This window comes from Rhinichthys klamathensis, unplaced genomic scaffold (genome assembly GCF_029890125.1).
Source record: "Rhinichthys klamathensis goyatoka isolate OS25496 unplaced genomic scaffold, OSU_Roscu_1.1 h1tg000874l_1, whole genome shotgun sequence".
Lineage (NCBI taxonomy): Eukaryota > Metazoa > Chordata > Actinopteri > Cypriniformes > Leuciscidae > Rhinichthys > Rhinichthys klamathensis.
In genome coordinates, this window is record NW_026607235.1 from 619 (window position 1) to 22,500 (window position 21,882).

General features: G+C 43.9%; 2 protein-coding genes across 2 annotated transcripts in view; one reads left to right on the forward strand and one right to left on the reverse strand.

Annotated features, from left to right (window-relative positions):
- Positions 1-3,465: 3,465 nt before the first annotated feature.
- LOC130078447 (uncharacterized) lies at positions 3,466-7,014 on the forward strand. The gene has a single exon (XM_056243961.1). It carries the CDS (start codon positions 3,466-3,468, stop codon positions 7,012-7,014), a length of 3,549 nt encoding a protein of 1,182 aa, XP_056099936.1.
- Positions 7,015-7,027: 13 nt separating this feature from the next.
- ulk3 (unc-51 like kinase 3) overlaps positions 7,028-21,882 on the reverse strand; it is a 15,220-nt gene continuing 365 nt past the window's right edge. The window contains exons 2-14 of the mRNA XM_056243950.1: positions 21,703-21,843; positions 21,497-21,617; positions 21,314-21,409; positions 20,384-20,527; positions 19,493-19,575; positions 16,563-16,718; positions 15,519-15,624; positions 15,399-15,439; positions 15,228-15,330; positions 12,678-12,742; positions 12,207-12,285; positions 10,333-10,501; positions 7,028-7,121 (exon numbers count right to left, since the gene is read on the reverse strand). Of these exons, the coding sequence (XP_056099925.1) occupies positions 7,028-7,121; positions 10,333-10,501; positions 12,207-12,285; positions 12,678-12,742; positions 15,228-15,330; positions 15,399-15,439; positions 15,519-15,624; positions 16,563-16,718; positions 19,493-19,575; positions 20,384-20,527; positions 21,314-21,409; positions 21,497-21,617; positions 21,703-21,843 (1,398 nt within the window). The remainder of the gene's footprint in view (positions 7,122-10,332; positions 10,502-12,206; positions 12,286-12,677; positions 12,743-15,227; positions 15,331-15,398; positions 15,440-15,518; positions 15,625-16,562; positions 16,719-19,492; positions 19,576-20,383; positions 20,528-21,313; positions 21,410-21,496; positions 21,618-21,702; positions 21,844-21,882) is intronic.

The window sequence follows — 21,882 nt, forward strand, 5'->3', positions numbered from 1 at the left end:
CACACACTCCTTCTGTTATACACACACTCATCCTGTTATACACACACTCATCCTGTTATACACACACTCCTTCTGTTATACACACACTCATCCTGTTATACACACACTCATCCTGTTATACACACACTCCTTCTGTTATACACACACTCATCCTGTTATACACACACTCCTTCTGTTATACACACACTCATCCTGTTATACACACACTCACCCTGTTATACACACACTCCTTCTGTTATACACACACTCATCCTGTTATACACACACTCATCCTGTTATACACACACTCATCCTGTTATACACACACTCACCCTGTTATACACACACTCCTTCTGTTATACACACACTCATCCTGTTATACACACACTCACCCTGTTATACACACACTCCTTCTGTTATACACACACTCATCCTGTTATACACACACTCATCCACACACTCACCCTGTTATACACACACTCATCCTGTTATACACACACTCATCCTGTTATACACACACTCATCCTGTTATACACACACTCATCCTGTTATACACACACTCATCCTGTTATACACACACTCATCCTGTTATACACACACTCATCCTGTTATACACACACTCATCCTGTTATACACACACTCACCCTGTTATACACACACTCATCCTGTTATACACACACTCATCCTGTTATACACACACTCATCCTGTTATACACACACTCATCCTGTTATACACACACTCACCCTGTTATACACACACTCCTTCTGTTATACACACACTCATCCTGTTATACACACACTCATCCTGTTATACACACACTCATCCTGTTATACACACACTCATCCTGTTATACACACACTCACCCTGTTATACACACACTCCTTCTGTTATACACACACTCATCCTGTTATACACACACTCATCCTGTTATACACACACTCATCCTGTTATACACACACTCACCCTGTTATACACACACTCCTTCTGTTATACACACACTCATCCTGTTATACACACACTCATCCTGTTATACACACACTCCTTCTGTTATACACACACTCATCCTGTTATACACACACTCACCCTGTTATACACACACTCCTTCTGTTATACACACACTCATCCTGTTTTACACACACTCATCCTGTTATACACACACTCATCCTGTTATACACACACTCATCCTGTTATACACACACTCATCCTGTTATACACACACTCATCCTGTTATACACACACTCGTCCTGTTATACACACACTCATCCTGTTATACACACACTCACCCTGTTATACACACACTCCTTCTGTTATACACACACTCATCCTGTTATACACACACTCATCCTGTTATACACACACTCATCCTGTTATACACACACTCATCCTGTTATACACACACTCATCCTGTTATACACACACTCATCCTGTTATACACACACTCGTCCTGTTATACACACACTCGTCCTGTTATACACACACTCCTTCTGTTATACACACACTCATCCTGTTATACACACACTCATCCTGTTATACACACACTCATCCTGTTATACACACACTCATCCTGTTATACACACACTCCTTCTGTTATACACACACTCATCCTGTTATACACACACTCATCCTGTTTTACACACACTCATCCTGTTTTACACACACTCATCCTGTTATACACACACTCATCCTGTTATACACACACTCATCCTGTTATACACACACTCATCCTGTTATACACACACTCATCCTGTTATACACACACTCATCCTGTTATACACACACTCATCCTGTTATACACACACTCATCCTGTTTTACACACACTCATCCTGTTATACACACACTCATCCTGTTATACACACACTCATCCTGTTATACACACACTCATCCTGTTATACACACACTCATCCTGTTATACACACACTCATCCTGTTATACACACACTCCTTCTGTTATACACACACTCATCCTGTTATACACACACTCATCCTGTTATACACACACTCCTTCTGTTATACACACACTCATCCTGTTATACACACACTCATCCTGTTATACACACACTCCTTCTGTAGGAGCCATTTATACCTTCACCTTTTCTGGATAGGTTAGGATTGCTATTACTTACTCTAGCCACTTGGTGGGAGTGTTGCACTGGGTGTGACGCATCACTAGGAATTTGGTATATTTACAGGTGTGGCAATTAGTTAGGAAAAGGTGTGGATGGCGAGGAACATACGGTTCTTACCGTAGCCGTGAGCACCCAATACCAACAGCACGACAGCACTTTATTATTTAGCACTGGGTGAAGTACCATTTTAATGTAAACTATTCCTTTTGTACTTTTATAATAAACGGGAACACCACCCAAAGAGAGCAAATGTTTGGACTCAGGATTTATCTGCTACGCGTTGAGAACACCATGCCATCTATGCCGAGGCCTATAGGATAGCCTCAACACAGTAAGAACCGATTCCTTTCTGTTTTGGATACGCTTCTGAACTGGACAGGAGTACTGTTTGGATATTGAAATGATTGCCCATCTCATTGGATTGCTTACCTGTTGCGAAGCTTGGAAGTCATCATTGAAACACTTGTAAGTTCTCACGCAGATCGCAATCACGGAAAGCTGGTGGGTACACTTTCATATATTTTTGCTGATGGAATTGGAAAAAAGGTGGACTCTCGAAATTGAAATGAAAGACTGTTTCAGTGTTGTTGCTTCGTAAAATTGAAAGTGCTGTGTTGTGCGTGCTGTTGGTTGCCTCTGCATAAGTAAAGTTAATTGTGCTGTTTTCATTGAGTGCTTTGAACTTGACGTGCTTAGTGCATAAAGATGATTGGAGAGGAAGAAACCTTGCTCGATAGAGCCAACATTGCTTCTGTGGCTACAGACGAAAATTATATTTCTGATAAGCCTAGTGTTGCTGTTGATGACTCGGGGAAACGCATAAGAAAATTAACAGCTAAGGGATTTACAATGTTGTACGAAAATCTGCAAAAAAATCGGAAATCCCAACTTATGCAAGCTAATAAAATTAAGCAGAGGATTAATGAGGTTCTTTCTGGGAACAGAACATCTCAAACTGTGTTTGATGTGAAGAAATGTCTAAACAAATATACCACGTTGTGCAATGAGGCTTTAGAAACTCAAACTACTTTGCTGGAAATGCCTATGCCAGATTCTGAACATGACCAACAACAACGTTGGCTTGCACAGAAAACAGAGGAAATTAATACATTTGAGAATGATGTAAAGAACTGGTTGGCCGATGCTGATGCAAAAAATGATGATGAGAATCTTGATGTGCTGTCTAAAATAAATTCTGACATAAGACCTGAAGATAGTATATCCAATGTTTCAAGTAAAGGGGTAAAACATACAGATCACTCTTCTGTCCTTTCAAAGGCTTCCAGTATTATTTCTGCATGTTTAGAGGCAAAGGCTGAAAGGGCTGCACTTTTACAATCTGCAGCTGCTTTGAGAAAAATGCATGATATTGATGCTGAAGAAGAAGCCCTTCAAATAGAAAAAGCAAAGCTGAAAAGGAAAAGGGAACAGCTAGAGGTTGAGGCCAAGTTGGCTGTTGCTACAGCTAGATTGTCTGTGTTTGAAAATGTGTGTGGTGGTGAGGATGTGGAGGATAATGGAGAGGATGCCATGAATGCCTATCTTCATGCTCATTTGAAATCACAAACATCAAGTTGTTTGAACACCGCTCCTGTCTTGCAACTTCCTAAAACTGTCTCTTTCCAACAGGACCATTCTCTGCCATTGGCTGTACGGCCTAAAGGAAGGCTGCACATTTCACAAGCCCAGTCTTTATTAAGGTCTGATAATCCTTTTCCTTCAGTGTCCTATGCACCATCTTCTCACAGGTCTGAAGTGCAGGGGAATGTCCTTGGAACCAGACCTACTAATGTTGCACCAGCCGGACCTCAGCCGTCGATCTCACATAGGAGTCGGCCTACCCACATGCATGAGTCGGATGTACAGGGAAATGGATCCAGATTTACCAAGGCTTTGACCACAGGATTTTCGCCACTGACCACACAAGGGAGTATACGTATGCAATCACAGTCGCATCATCATTGCTCTCTTGATAATGTTCAACATCCTACTCTGTATGACCTTATGCAACAGCAAACTAACATCACTGCTCAGCTGGTTCAGAATCAAGCCTTAGCCTCTCTTCCGCCACGAACTATCCCAGAGTTTGATGGTGATCCACTTAAATATGCTGCTTTTATTAGAGCTTTCGAGCAAGCTATTGAAAGGAAAACTACAAATAAACAAGAATGTCTTTATTACCTTGAGCAATATACCAGAGGGCAGCCAAGAGAACTGGTTCGGAGTTGCTATAACATGGCTCTTGGGCAGGGCTATGAGAGAGCAAAGAATCTATTAAAAGAACATTTTGGAAACGAAACGAAAATTGCTGTAGCTTATATGGAGAAGGCTATGACGTGGTCTACAATGAGGGTTGATGACATTGATGCTCTGCAGTCTTTTTCAATCTTTTTAAGGGATTGTTGTAATGTCATGGAAGATTTGCAGCATATGGAGGAGTTGAATGTGCCATCCAATCTTCGCCTGATAATGATGAAGTTGCCATATAAACTGAGAGAAAAATGGAGGTCTGTCGCCTGGGAGCTACAGGAGCGCCGTGGTTACAGAGCTATGTTCCCAGACTTTGTGGTCTTCATTGAGCGTCAGATAAAGATTCTGTCTGATCCTCTCTTTGGTGACCTACAGGGTATGCCACCAGACCTTTCCTCTAACCCCAAGAGTAGACACACTGGAAGAGGCCAAGCTACTGTTGCTGCCATCAATACTGCCTCAGGATCACCCACATCAGCAGCTTGGTACCAACAGCGCAGAGGGCCAGTTTCACAAAGGAATGTCGAAGGGTCATGCTGTGTGTGTAAGAGTCAGCATTCAGTGGAGAAGTGTTCACAGCTCGATGAGATGACGCACAGGGAGAAATTGGAGGCTTTGAAAGTAGGCAGAGTGTGTTTCAGCTGTCTGAGGAGAGGTCATATGAGCAGGGAATGTGACAAGCCTTTGACATGTGATATATGTAAACACAAACATCCAACTGTCCTACACATTGAATCTAAAACACAGGAAGTGTCAGTCAATAATGCATCTGTGTCATTGGAGACATGTGGCCATACTGGGGCCGGAAGTGATGAATGTGTTCTCGCTATTGTGCCTGTACAGGTGAAGGCCAAGTCCGGGAGCACAATAATGAACACCTATGCCTTTCTAGACCCGGGGAGTTCAGCTTCTTTCTGTACTCAACATCTCATGAGAAAACTGAACCTTTCAGGAGTCAAGACTAGCATTCTTCTTTGTACTCTTGGCCAAGAGAGGTCTGTAGACACAATCTTGCTTAGTGGTCTGGAGGTTTCTGGCTTGAATGGAGAAAACTTCCTGGACTTACCTGAAGTCTACACTCAGAGGACCATGCCTGTGAGTAGAAATAACATTCTTACTCAACAGGACCTAGAGGGATGGAAATACCTCGAAGGCATTACAGTTCCCAGTTTTGAGGCAGAGGTGGAATTGCTGATAGGCACCAATGCACCGAAGCTCATGGAACCACGGGAAATAATAAATAGCCAAGGTGAAGGACCATATGCTGTCAGGACTCTACTGGGGTGGGTTGTGAATGGTTCGCTGAGAGGTGGTGAGCCGCGTAAAGGCAAGATGGGCCGTCCTGCTGTCACTGCCAATAGGATCTCAGTCCCAAAGCTAAAAGAGCAAATTTATGAACTTGAGAGTGTCAGGGAAGAAACAGAAGATTCTGTGGCATCTCTACAGGCTCAGCTGGAGAAGATGGAAAGTGCTGATACTGTTGAAGCTGAACCGCCGTTTGAGAATCTGGGAAAGGACACACGCATGATCTCGCTGGAGGAGGAACTTCAACAGCTTAAAGAAGAGATGAAGCGAGTAAAGGCCCAGAGCAACGAACTGCAAGGTAAAAACTATGCCACAGTGGAAGCTCTATCTGCTACTGTGAGGCTGAGTGAAGAAAGATTGAGCCAGGCCAAGGCCGCACAGGGTGAAGTTGAGCAGCAGCTGAGCTCTTTCCAGACAGACACCAGAAAAGCTTTCCAGATGCTGTTCCCTCACCTCAACATAGAAATGCATCAGACAAACTGGCTGGAAGCATTCACACATGAAGAACAGAAGAACCTTAAAGAAAATCAGCAGAGTCCAGCAGAACAGCAGCACATAATGTCCAGCTCAGATGTGACGGATCTGCTGCAGAAACTCATCCTATCGGAAGAGAGACAGAGGTTACTTCAGGCCGAGTGTGAGCAGTACAGATCAACTCTTAGTGAAATGGAGAGCACGCTGAAAGTACTGCAGAGTAGTGTGGAGGATGGCGAGCTCACGTGGAAGTCAAAGGTTTTAGATGTCGAGAGGCAAAAACAGACGGCTCTGGAACTGGTGAAGGTCCTGGAGGAGACGATAAATGTGGAAAGACAGGACACCAATCAGCTAAAGGGCCAGGTGATGCCTTTGGAAGCCCAGCTGGAGAAACAACTGGAATCCATAACCATCAGTCAGACGTATGCAGAAGAAATGTCTCAGCTGAAGGCATCGTTGTCAGAAACTCAGGACCAGCTGGTATCAGCAAAAACAGAGCCTCAGTGGGCAGAACTTTCATTGGTCAAGCAGGAGCTACAGGAAGTGAGTAGAGTGGAGAACGAGAAGAGCGCACAGTCCACTCAGGTGCAGAAATGCGATAGGGATCTCGAGGCTCAGTCAGAAAGGCTGAAACCTGCTGGAGAAGGGCAAACTGAAGAGGGAGAGAAAACTGGGTTGTTGAATCATATAATGGAGCTAGAGGGTCTTCTAGAATCAAATAATGCTGCAGAAGTGGATGAGACCAAAAAGAAGCTTTTCTGTTGGAGACATTGTGGTCATAATGGATCCTGTCGCTCAACAAGGGTCCTGGCAGATGGAAAAAAAAAATTACACCGACGTACCCTGACAAGAAAGGCTTCGTCCGCTCAGTGCTGCTGAAACCAAAAACGGGTCAGCTGGAACGGCCTGTAATGAAGATCTGCCTTTTGATGGAAGTCGAAGTGTCACAGATGAGGTCCTGACTAGATGATCTGACCACAGATGTCCTAAACTCAAGAGAAGATGATTTCACTTAGATTAGCATTGCAAAATAAATGACTCCTTAAGTTAAAATAGGTAATTTGGGTAATTGTGGTTAAAGTAAATATTCACAATTATGGGGCCGGGGTGTAGGAGCCATTTATACCTTCACCTTTTCTGGATAGGTTAGGATTGCTATTACTTACTCTAGCCACTTGGTGGGAGTGTTGCACTGGGTGTGACGCATCACTAGGAATTTGGTATATTTACAGGTGTGGCAATTAGTTAGGAAAAGGTGTGGATGGCGAGGAACATACGGTTCTTACCGTAGCCGTGAGCACCCAATACCAACAGCACGACAGCACTTTATTATTTAGCACTGGGTGAAGTACCATTTTAATGTAAACTATTCCTTTTGTACTTTTATAATAAACGGGAACACCACCCAAAGAGAGCAAATGTTTGGACTCAGGATTTATCTGCTACGCGTTGAGAACACCATGCCATCTATGCCGAGGCCTATAGGATAGCCTCAACACCTTCTGTTATACACACACTCATCCTGTTATACACACACTCCTTCTGTTATACACACACTCATCCTGTTATACACACACTCACCCTGTTATACACACACTCCTTCTGTTATACACACACTCATCCTGTTATACACACACTCATCCTGTTATACACACACTCATCCTGTTATACACACACTCACCCTGTTATACACACACTCCTTCTGTTATACACACACTCATCCTGTTATACACACACTCACCCTGTTATACACACACTCCTTCTGTTATACACACACTCATCCTGTTATACACACACTCATCCACACACTCACCCTGTTATACACACACTCATCCTGTTATACACACACTCATCCTGTTATACACACACTCATCCTGTTATACACACACTCATCCTGTTATACACACACTCATCCTGTTATACACACACTCATCCTGTTATACACACACTCATCCTGTTATACACACACTCATCCTGTTATACACACACTCACCCTGTTATACACACACTCATCCTGTTATACACACACTCATCCTGTTATACACACACTCATCCTGTTATACACACACTCATCCTGTTATACACACACTCACCCTGTTATACACACACTCCTTCTGTTATACACACACTCATCCTGTTATACACACACTCATCCTGTTATACACACACTCATCCTGTTATACACACACTCATCCTGTTATACACACACTCACCCTGTTATACACACACTCCTTCTGTTATACACACACTCATCCTGTTATACACACACTCATCCTGTTATACACACACTCATCCTGTTATACACACACTCACCCTGTTATACACACACTCCTTCTGTTATACACACACTCATCCTGTTATACACACACTCATCCTGTTATACACACACTCCTTCTGTTATACACACACTCATCCTGTTATACACACACTCACCCTGTTATACACACACTCCTTCTGTTATACACACACTCATCCTGTTTTACACACACTCATCCTGTTATACACACACTCATCCTGTTATACACACACTCATCCTGTTATACACACACTCATCCTGTTATACACACACTCATCCTGTTATACACACACTCGTCCTGTTATACACACACTCATCCTGTTATACACACACTCACCCTGTTATACACACACTCCTTCTGTTATACACACACTCATCCTGTTATACACACACTCATCCTGTTATACACACACTCATCCTGTTATACACACACTCATCCTGTTATACACACACTCATCCTGTTATACACACACTCATCCTGTTATACACACACTCACCCTGTTATACACACACTCCTTCTGTTATACACACACTCATCCTGTTATACACACACTCATCCTGTTATACACACACTCACCCTGTTATACACACACTCCTTCTGTTATACACACACTCATCCTGTTATACACACACTCATCCTGTTATACACACACTCACCCTGTTATACACACACTCATCCTGTTATACACACACTCATCCTGTTATACACACACTCATTAGGGCGGAGCTGGCAGTGAACATGCATTAGTCTTGCGTTACACTTCTGACCGCAGAGTAACCGGCTCCTGACCGGCTCCGTGTCTTTAAGAAGCTCAGATATGGAGGGAGTCATAATCTGAAGCCACGCCCACACACATTTAGGCCACGCCCACACCGGGGGGACCCAATCCCACCGTCTCCATTGACTGTGTTGTGTGAAGCTGCCTCCTCGTCATTTATGACTTATAACAAAGAACAAAACCCTGTGTGAAAGCTGCGGTGTGACGGTGTACAGCACACAAGATAAACACCCAGAGATACGATTAATAAGCCGTCGAGCCCGAAACACGAGCGTTTCAGGACACAGAAGTGGATGGAGTCAATGGAGACGGTGGGATCCCCCGGTGTGGGCGTGGCCTAACACATGTGGGCGTGGTTTAACACATGTGGGCGTGGCCTAAACAAGCATTAACCGGCATCAGAGATCCGTGAACATGTGTTACTCTCCAGCTGATGCACAACTCCTCCAATCACAGACAGAAGATCGTCATCAATCACAGACACCCTAGCAACCACCAACAATAACCTAGCAACCATATATCAAAGTGCAAAAAAATACTGAGCAACTGCATTGCAACATCGGACAGTTGTTGGAGATCTTCAGCTATTTGTGTAGTTTTTATAAATTACAGTCATTCTGAGATTATACATTTTAATATTTCAATAATTTAACATTACATTCATGTGTTTCAAGGCTCTCTGATGTCGGCTAATGCTCACGTAGGTGAACGGATTAAATATTTAAACGTTTAATAAGCCGTCGAGCCCGAAACACGAGCGTTTCAGGACACAGAAGTGGACACCGGCTGGAGCGAGTGGGTCAACTGTGGGATCCTGACTCTCAGTACGCACTAGAACTACTCTACATGTGCAGTAAACAATTACTCACTGGTAAGTCACATATCCAAATCTCAGTTTTATATATTGTAAGCTAAGCTATTATTATGCTAGTTCTCAGAGTAATATGACTCAGTTTAAAGTGTCCACTTCTGTGTCCTTAAACGCTCGTTAAACGCTCGTGTTCCCTCCCCGGCGTGGCCTAAATGTATGTGGGTGTGGCCTAAAGATGTGGGCGTGGCCTAAATGTATGTGGGTGTGGTCTAAAGGTGTGTGGGCGTGGCCTAAATATATGTGGGTGTGACCTAAAGGCGTGTGGGCGTGGCCTAAATGCGCTCTTCTCGATGTGTATGACGCGTGCGAGCGCTGGTCTCGAGCTGATGAGAGCCGTATGGGGTCCAGAATAAACACTGGTAAACACTGATCCTCTCACCTCGCTGTGGAGCAGTTCTCTGCGCCGGCCCTGGGCTTCAGCTGGAGACAGAGAGACAGACAGAGACACACTAAAGCTTATCATAAAGCACAACACAACCACCAATATAGCTGCAACAGTGAGTAATCAAAGACATATTAAGATGAGTTTAGGCACATTGCCTGAAAAATCATGAATATAGTCACTAGTAATGATTTAATAGTTTATCATTCCCGACCAACAGGCGGCGCTGTGACTAAACTGACGTGGTGTGGTCAGAGTCAGGTGACAATGACTCAAAGTTTGGTGTCAATATGCCAAAGCATTGTAGAGATGCCGTCGTTTTGGCATCATGCCGTCAACTTTGTTGATGCGGTGTACAAAACGGCTTCTTCTATCAACACGAAAACCATAACTTTTTGCCGGCGTCGTCTGACGATGATCTGACTCGAATTTAATGAAAATCAAACGAAAAAATTTTATGACAATCGAACAAACAGTCTAGGGAGAAGTTTGAAAAAGTAGGTTCTTAAAGAAAACAGGAAGTTTGGCCGACTATGGCAAAATTGGTATCCATATTCTCGCACGACCCAAGGAATATATTAAGACGAGTTTCATAACAATCGGCTAATTTCATCAAAAGTTATTCACATTTTTGGAAATTTCATTATAACTTTTGAGCACAGGGTCAAAGGACACTTTTACAGTACTGTAAAGGTCATGGAGCCGAAGACACATACTGAATTTCGTTATGATACGCCAATATAAGACAAAATTCGCAATGGCTGGAATGGGATAATTGGGTATTAGTCCGAATCTGAGGGATTTTTGGCCAAACCGTTCAGAAGATTTAGACAAAAATGTTCGTATCTCCTGACCACTAGGTGGCACTGTGCCGAAACTGTGCAGGTCGCCTCAGGTCATGGATGTTAAAACACACACCAAGTTTGGTCAGAATACGCTAAAGCGTTGCGGAGATATAGCCTCTCGTTCATTTTGGCGTGCTCTTCGTTTGTACATTACTCAAAAATGTTCTGATGAATCTAGTAAAATTCCAGAGTTAATTTTGACAGCAAATTTTGATTTAGTTTTAGTCATAGTGTTTTGACAAAAATGCCGTTTAGTTTAGAACGATTGTTTTCCACATCCGTTTTCCTGAAAAGGGGCGTGACTTGTCAAACACTGGCGGGTTTTTCAGGACCTCGGCGATTAACGTCTCCACAATCTCGTCCGCCGTTTTAAACGCACGAGCCGTTCAATTAGAATCGATTCTGATTGGCTGTCAGTGTTTTATCGTTCAACAGCCGGAAAAAAATCGTTCTGAAAGTGATCCTAACGATATCGTTTCTCTATACAGTTATCGTTATAGCCGTGGTGTGAACTCTGCCAATCTTTATTACTGAGAACGATTATTAGATCGTTATCGTTATCGTCCTGGGTGTAAACACTGAGTAATGAAGGAGCGGTTCACAAGCAGGCTTATTATGCCCTGGCACATGGAGCCCTGGAGCGTCTGTGTTTGGATTAGCCTAGCGCTGGCATTAGCGGCGGGAGCGTAGCGAGTCTCGTTCTCTGAGCTCACTTCATCCTCAAGCCTCCAGTGCTTTAGAGATAACAGCTTTCATTTGTTTCAGTATTTAATAACACTGAGAGCTGATCTCAATGAGATCCAGATGGCAGAGATCGTACCACACACGCCGTCCTGGCACACACTCATCGCCACATCTGGACTGGGGTGTGTGTGTGTGTGTGTGTGTATGACTTTACCTGCCAGTGCCAAGAGTAGTTCGCCCAAACTCTGCTGGTATAAATCAAGAGTGTCGTAGTCCTCGGCTCCGCTCTCCTCCTGCACACACAGCCCATCGCTACTCCATTACCCATCATGCAACACTGCAGCTCACATGACACATGTAAATTCAATTCACATTTATTTATTTGTATAGCGCTTTTCACAACACACATCATTTCACAGCAGCTTTACAGTGTACACTGATCTGTGATCAGACGAGACTGTCTAAGTTATGCATTTCAGAAATGTACAAAATCACAGTTAGCTCAAACTTATTAATTTAAACAATGTAATAATTTAAGGCAGAAACAAAGAGCTCATTGAAAATATTAATACTAGTTTGTTAACAAATGATTATGACATTTAAAATGTAAAATTAGCATTATTTAGTATAAATGATATATTAGATATATGATATATTAGTATGAATGAGTCGCTATGACACTCACCCGGGACACAGCGCTGGACGCCGCCTCCAGAGCGCTCCGCACGCGCGGCTGATCTCGGCACAGCTCTGAGGAGTTAACAGAATCACGCTGGTTCATGATGGCAGACAGACTACAATCAGCACTTATCAAACAATATCTTTATCATTTATATACACTCACCTAAAGAATTATTAGGAACACCATACTAATACTGTGTTTGACCCCCTTTCGCCTTCAGAACTGCCTTAATTCTACGTGGCATTGATTCAACAAGGTGCTGAAAGCATTCTTTAGAAATGTTGGCCCATATTGATAGGATAGCATCTTGCAGTTGATGGAGATTTGTGGGATGCACATCCAGGGCACGAAGCTCCCGTTCCACCACATCCCAAAGATGCTCTATTGGGTTGAGATCTGGTGACTGTGGGGGCCATTTTAGTACAGTGAACTCATTGTCATGTTCAAGAAACCAATTTGAAATGATTCGAGCTTTGTGACATGGTGCATTATCCTGCTGGAAGTAGCCATCAGAGGATGGGGACATGGTGGCCATAAAGGGATGGACATGGTCAGAAACAATGCTCAGGTAGGCCGTGGCATTTAAACGATGCCCAATTGGCACTAAGGGGCCTAAAGTGTGCCAAGAAAACATCCCCCACACCATTACACCACCACCACCAGCCTGCACAGTGGTAACAAGGCATTATGGATCCATGTTCTCATTCTGTTTACGCCAAATTCTGACTCTACCATCTGAATGTCTCAACAGAAATCGAGACTCATCAGACCAGGCAACATTTTTCCAGTCTTCAACTGTCCAATTTTGGTGAGCTCTTGCAAATTGTAGCCTCTTTTTCCTATTTGTAGTGGAGATGAGTGGTACCCGGTGGAGTCTTCTGCTGTTGTAGCCCATCCGCCTCAAGGTTGTGCGTGTTGTGGCTTCACAAATGCTTTGCTGCATACCTCGGTTGTAACGAGTGGTTATTTCAGTCAAAGTTGCTCTTCTATCAGCTTGAATCAGTCGGCCCATTCTCCTCTGACCTCTAGCATCAACAAGGCATTTTCGCCCACAGGACTGCCGCATACTGGATGTTTTTCCCTTCTCACACCATTCTTTGTAAACCCAAGAAATGGTCGTGCGTGAAAATCCCAGTAACTGAGCAGATTGTGAAATACTCAGACCGGCCCGTCTGGCACCAACAACCATGCCACGCTCAAAATTGCTTAAATCACCTTTCGTTCCCATTCTGACATTCAGTTTGGAGTTCAGGAGATTGTCTTGACCAGGACCACACCCCTAAATGCATTGAAGCAACTGCCATGTGATTGGTTGATTAGATAATTGCATTAATGAGAAATTGAACAGGTGTTCCTAATAATCCTTCAGGTGAGTGTATAGGCCCCGTTCACACTGCAGGCAAAAGTGGCCCAAATCTGATTCTTTGGGGGTCAAGTGACCAGGTCAGATTTCATCAGAGGTAATGTGAACACTCAAATCTAGCCCAGATCTGATTTTTTCAAATCAGATTTAGACCACATACATATGTGGTCCTGAATCAGACCCAGATCTGATTTTTTTCAATGCGGCCACAGTGTGAACAATCAAGGCGGATTTGATGCGACTTTTACGTCAATCTACGTCGACATTTGTCACAATTATGCGCCGGCGAAGCCCTAGACACAACATACACAGACAGTAGCCTAACATTAAAAACTTGACTAGATATGGAGAACAGCGATGAAGCGAGTCAATGAGAGTGAGGTGTTAGATCTTAGTAGTATATGGGGAGATACTTCAATTCAAGCTAGGACCTACCGTAACCGCTCCGTTTTTGAAAAAATTGCACACGAAATGGAAGAACGGGGACACAGGAGAACAGCGTCTCAGTGAAACTATTCACGTCATATTCCCACCACTCCTGGCTTCGTCGACGCATCCACACAGATCTCTGTAGTGAATTTTCAACTATAAACCCGCAAAAGTTTCCATTACACAAACATTATGAAATAAATGCGAATATGCTTTACTTCCGACCTTCATAACCTCCCGAACTTTAGTGCAACCGCGTGCTGCGTCTGATGTCATTGTTATTGTTCTTTTGCGCATGCCGGTTAGTTTGAAACCTCAAACAGTTCACACTGCAATCAGATATAGGTCACATTTTAAAAGGTAATGTGAACAGCCAATCAAAAAATCGGATCTGAGCAAAAAATCAGAATTGAGCATTAGGACTTGCGGTGTGAACGGGGCCTATATGATGTTTCACTCAGTCCATTGACCAGCGCTGTCCTAATATCCTTATACTTCCTTATTCAAACTGATTTTTCGAAATTAATATATGATTGAGCTGAAGAATGAAAGTTGTATTATATACGAGCGAAATATCTCTATATCTCAGACGGGCTGAAGCGCCAATTGTGCGTAAAATGATAGGGTAAAAAATCTATACAATTTCAATAATTCAAGACACTTTTCAAGCTCCTCTTCATAAATATGTGTTTTCAACTCTCAAGTCAAACTCAAGCACTTGTACGGACCCAGGTTAGACACGTGTGGTGTGGGTCTGTTACCTATTAATATGTTCCTGGTTGATTTTGCCGCCTCAAAACTGATTTTATTGTCGGACCTGACCAGAGCTTTGAGCTCCTCGGCTCGAGACACGTACTGATTCACCTGAGAGAACACAACAGACATAAGTCACGGTTCATCATCATCGGGTTCTCACGGGTTCTCCGAGTCACCTTCTGTCTCAGTGCTTCCCTCCTCAGTCGGTCGGGTTCGTCTGAAAGCAGAGACGAGGGCCGTGAGATCTGAGACGTGTGTCGTGTGTGTGTGTCGTGTGTGAGGCGCTCGAGTCTTACAGTGAATGGCGGGAACGAAGTGTTCGAGTGCACTGCAGTAGAGAGACAGCGCTGCCGCCCGCTGCCCGTCCTGGTCCTTCTGCACCGCCTGCGTCACCAGCGCTTTCTGCGGGACAACAGAACATTCAGCCGATATCCACAACCCATAATCCTTTACATCTGGAAGCCGATAACCGATATATTGGCCGATACACCAAAATCCAAATGTTTATATCATTTTTGAAAGCCTGATTCCAAACACAGCACATGCATCTTACAATCCAAAATTTGAATTAAAGTTTGTTTATTATTCGTGCAAAAGTTCATTTATTTCAGTAATTCAACTTAAAAGGTGAAACTAATATATTATATAGACTCATTACATGCAAAGTGAGATATTTCAAGCCTTTATTTGTTATGATTGTGATGATTATTGTTTACAGCTTATGAAAACCTTTTCACAATATTCGGGAGTTTTCATAAGCTGTGAACCATAATCATCAACATTATAACAAATAAAGGCTTGAAATATCTCACTTTGCATGTAATGAGTCTATATTATATATTAGTTTCACCTTTTAAGTTGAATTACTGAAATAAATGAACTTTTGCACCATATTCTAATTTTTCGAGTTTCACCTGTACATTTGAAAGCCGGTAACCGATATTTTGCGAAATTTTTATATAATTTTTGAGAACCTGATTCCAAAAGCAAAAGTCTCCGCATTAAAAGCCACGACCCAAACACACGATTATAATGTTCTCATTATAACTTTATGTTGACTATATGACTATCGGCTTTAATATATCGGCCAAATTTTCTTATTGGGTCGATAACGATAACATTAAAAATGAACATATATCGGTCGATACCAGTTTATCTCTAATCAATATCTAATTGAATCAGGAAACGGTGACGGCAAGCTCTTCAATAAACACACTGTGTAATATAACTCTGCGTGATGCTAGCGGCGAGCCGCGCTTCTGCCACTTCAGGTCTAAAATAACCATGTGAGCGCTAGTGTGAGTTACTCTGTGTGTGTGTGTGTGTTATAACACACTCACGGCCTTCGCCAGGCTCTCGGCGCTCGGCATGTGCTCCAGATCCACGAACGCGTGAAGGAAGAACTCGTGGAAGGAGATGCGTGTGTCCGGGTCTCTCTCCAGCAGCCGGAGCAGGAGATCTCGACAGTCTCGGGAAACTCTGGCTCCGCACGGCAGCTACACACACACACGATTAAATTCTTTATTTGAATTAAAAGATAAGCATATTTCATGGCATAATCCAAATTTGACAAAAATGTGTACAACAGCAGCCAATGTCTCAGTCCATTATGCACTTTTAAGGGTAAAGGTGGCACCTACGCCTCCATATGTAGACACACACACACAATAACCCGACCCCTAAACCTGCCCATCACACACACTAACCGTACACCTAAACCTGCCCATCACACACACACACACACACACACTAACCCGACCCCTAAACCTACCCATCACACACACACACACACACACACTAACCGTACACCTAAACCTGCCCATCACACACACACACACACACAATAACCCGACCCCTAAACCTGCCCATCACACACACACACACACACACACTAACCGTACACCTAAACCTGCCCATCACACACACACACACACACACACAATAACCCGACCCCTAAACCTACCCATCACACACACTAACCGTACACCTAAACCTGCCCATCACACACACACACACACACACACTAACCCGACCCCTAAACCTACCCATCACACACACACACACACACACACACACACACACACACTAACCGTACACCTAAACCTGCCCATCACACACACACACACACACACACACACACTAACCCGACCCCTAAACCTACCCATCACACACACACACACACACACACACACACACACACACTAACCCGACCCCTAAACCTGCCCATCACACACACACACACACACACACACACACACACACACACACACACACACACACACACTAACCCGACCCCTAAACCTGCCCATCACACACACACACACACACACACACACACACACTAACCCGACCCCTAAACCTACCCATCACACACACACACACACACTAACCCGACCCCTAAACCTACCCATCACACACACACACACACACACACACACACACACACTAACCCGACCCCTAAACCTACCCATCACACACACTAACCGTACACCTAAACCTGCCCATCACACACACACACACACACACACACACACACACACACACACACACACACACACTAACCCGACCCCTAAACCTGCCCATCACACACACACACACACACACACACACACACTAACCCGACCCCTAAACCTGCCCATCACACACACACACACACTAACCCGACCCCTAAACCTACCCATCACACACACACACACACACTAACCCGACCCCTAAACCTGCCCATCACACACACACACACACTAACCCGACCCCTAAACCTGCCCATCACACACACACACACACACACACACACACACACACACACACACTAACCCGACCCCTAAACCTGCCCATCACACACACACACACACACACACACACACTAACCCGACCCCTAAACCTGCCCATCACACACACACACACACTAACCCGACCCCTAAACCTGCCCATCACACACACACACTAACCCGACCCCTAAACCTACCCATCACACACACACACACACACTAAACCTACCCATCACACACACACACACACACACACTAACCCGACCCCTAAACCTACCCATCACACACACACACACACACTAACCCGACCCCTAAACCTGCCCATCACACACACACACACACACACTAACCCGACCCCTAAACCTGCCCATCACACACACACACACTAACCCGACCCCTAAACCTGCCCATCACACACACACACACTAACCCGACCCCTAAACCTGCCCATCACACACACACACACACACACACACACACACACTAATCCGACCCCTAAACCTACCCATCACACACACACACACACACACACACACACACTAACCCGACCCCTAAACCTGCCCATCACACACACACACACACACACACACACACACACACACACTAACCCGACCCCTAAACCTACCCATCACACACACACACACACACACACACACACACTAACCCGACCCCTAAACCTGCCCATCACACACACACACACACACACACACTAACCCGACCCCTAAACCTACCCATCACACACACACACACACACACACACACACTAACCCGACCCCTAAACCTACCCATCACACACACACACACACTAACCCGACCCCTAAACCTGCCCATCACACACACACACACACACTAACCCGACCCCTAAACCTACCCATCACACACACACACACACTAACCCGACCCCTAAACCTGCCCATCACACACACACACACACACTAACCCGACCCCTAAACCTACCCATCACACACACACACTAACCCGACCCCTAAACCTACCCATCACACACACACACACACTAACCCGACCCCTAAACCTGCCCATCACAGAAAACTTTATGCATTTTTAATAAAACACTGTTTAGTGTGTTATTAAAGCCATTTGAAATTCAAGGACTCAGGAAATGTCCTCATAAATCACGTTCACGTTGTGATACCAGTGTAATACTCATGTCATTATACAAATATCTGTCCTCATAAATCACACACACACACACAGAGCAGGTCACGTCAATGTCTGGAACAACTGCGCCATCTAGTGCTGACAGAGAGAGTCCAGGTGTACGGGAGAACCCCGAAATCTAATTTGTTCATGGAATATTGGGGTGTTTATTCCTAAATGATTATCATTATTGTGTTAATAATCTTGAATCAGAATATCTTGCCAATAGCAAACCACAACCATCCAATCATCCAATCAACTCCCCACAGACACAATCAAGCCCCGCCCACATGTGTTCTTGATCCTGAAGTGTTTGTAACTAGATCTGTAAACACGAGTCTCACCTCGACGGGTTTCTCACTGCGGATCTTCTCTTCCAGTTCAGCGAAGGAGCGAGAGGCAAACGGAGCTCGTCCAAATAAAGCTTCTGCCCTCAGAAACACACACACACACACACACACGTTCAAAAACTTTGGAATAATTCAGATTTTGAAATGCTTTTGAAACCGTCACCAATACTGCGTTTATTTGAGTAAAAATACAGTAAAAACAGTTATATATTATTATAATGTAAAATGGCTGTTTTCTATGAGCATATACAGCAGCGTTGCACCGATATGAACATTTTGGCTGATTACCGATAATTCTTTATATTTGAAAGCTGATAATCGATATATTGGCCAATAAATCTAAATCCAAATTTGTATATAATTTTTGAAAGCCTGAAACAAAAGTCTCACTATTACAAGCCACGTCCCACGCACACGATTATATTGTTCTCATTTTATTTTTATGTAGCCGATATGACAGACTCGTGTCGCACTGAACTAGATTTTCCTTTTTGAAGTGATTTCAATCATATTTCAAGCATTTCAAACCATCATGTTGAACAGTGAACATTATTGAACATTATTTATCAGCTTTAATATATCGGCTAAATTTTCTTATCGGCCCGATAACGATAACATTAAAAATTAATATCAGCCGATATCGATATATCGTGCATCCCTAATATATAGTAAAGTGTAATTTATTCCTGTGATCAAAACTGAATTTTCAGCATTACTCCAGTCTTCAGTGTCACATGATCCTCCAGAAATCACTCTAATATGAGGATCTGATGATCAGGAATCACATTTCTCATTATTTTACATTTTTGTGGAAAGATATTTTGAAGAATGTTGGGGAGCAAATAACAGTAACTTTGATGATATGAACTGTGATGAGCGACTCACCGTACAGAATGACCCCGACGGACCACAGATCCACGCGAGCGTCGTAGTGCCGGCGACACACCATCTCTGGAGCCATGTAGAGCGGAGAGCCTCTGAGCGCGTGCTGCTCGTCCCACGGGCTCATGTACTGCGCAAAACCAAAGTCTGCACACACACACACACACACACGGGCTCATGTACTGCGCAAAACCAAAGTCTGCACACACACACACACACGGGCTCATGTACTGCGCAAAACCAAAGTCTGCACACACACACACACACACACACACGGGCTCATGTACTGCGCAAAACCAAAGTCTGCACACACACACACACACACGGGCTCATGTACTGCGCAAAACCAAAGTCTGCACACACACACACACACACACACACACACACACGGGCTCATCATGGATTTACACCTATATTGTGTTTATATAAAGCGTTCACAGGCAAATTTGCTTTGTTTTTCCCGGTGTGGAAATCAGGCTCATATAAACGTGAGGAAACACGACTCCTGCCGCATGTCCATATCCACGATCACCGGATCTCTGGTCAGTCGTAAGAAACTCTATATCGAGGCCAAGCTTTAGTTTAAACTGATAATCATTTGTTTTACTCGTTTATTCAGTTTCCTCTATTGACTCCAGTCACTCCGCAGCTCTTCCGCCACTCAGTCCGGCTGAGGGAGTGTGTTCCCAGTGTTCAGTTTACATTCCCAAACGATCATTTTGTAATTAATTGTAATAAAGCAGTGAGATTTGTGCATGCAGAAGGAGTCTCAAACATGTGTCGTGCTCCAGAAGCAGCTCGGGTGTGCCTCAAGGCTCAGTCCTGGGCCCGCTTCTCTTCTCTATCTACAGATGCGACGGCTTACATTCCCACTGTTACGCTGGAGTCATGCTATGCTGAGATGCTGAAATAAAAATCACATGCGAGTTTCACCTGCGAGCTTTAATACGTTTCCACTCAGGAGAATGTTCTGAGGTTTGAGGTCCAGATGAGAGATGTTCTTCTCATGGAGAAACTGAAGAGCACAAGCTGAAACACACACACACACACACACACAACATCACTGGCTCTTGTTTTCTCATCTGAATCAGTCTGTATCAGTCATTTGTTTCGTACCAATCTGCTGTAGGCAACGGCGCGCGACTCTTTCCGGAAGAATCCGTCGACTACGGATAAAACTGGACAAATCTCCTCCCGAACACCATTCCAGAATCAGATAGATGTTATCACTGTCCCACTGACGGATGGAGACAGGGATGAGAGTTATGGATCAGCACAATAACACACACACACACACAGAACTGAATGCTGGGAATCTGTACCTGGAAGTCTTTGAGCTGCACTATATGAGGATGACGGACCGTCTTCAGGATCTCAATCTCAGTCAGAAGATTTTCCATTGAGGTTTTATTGAGACTTTTCTTACTGACCACCTTCACAGCCACCGCTTCCCTGCTGTCAGTCTGCAGTCAAACAACCTGTCCATCAGAACATGCAGATCA

What these genes read in the sequence shown, in the direction of transcription:
- LOC130078447 (XM_056243961.1), top strand. Translation starts at nt 3,466, where the DNA reads ATGCATGATATTGATGCTGAAGAAGAAGCCCTTCAAATAGAAAAAGCA.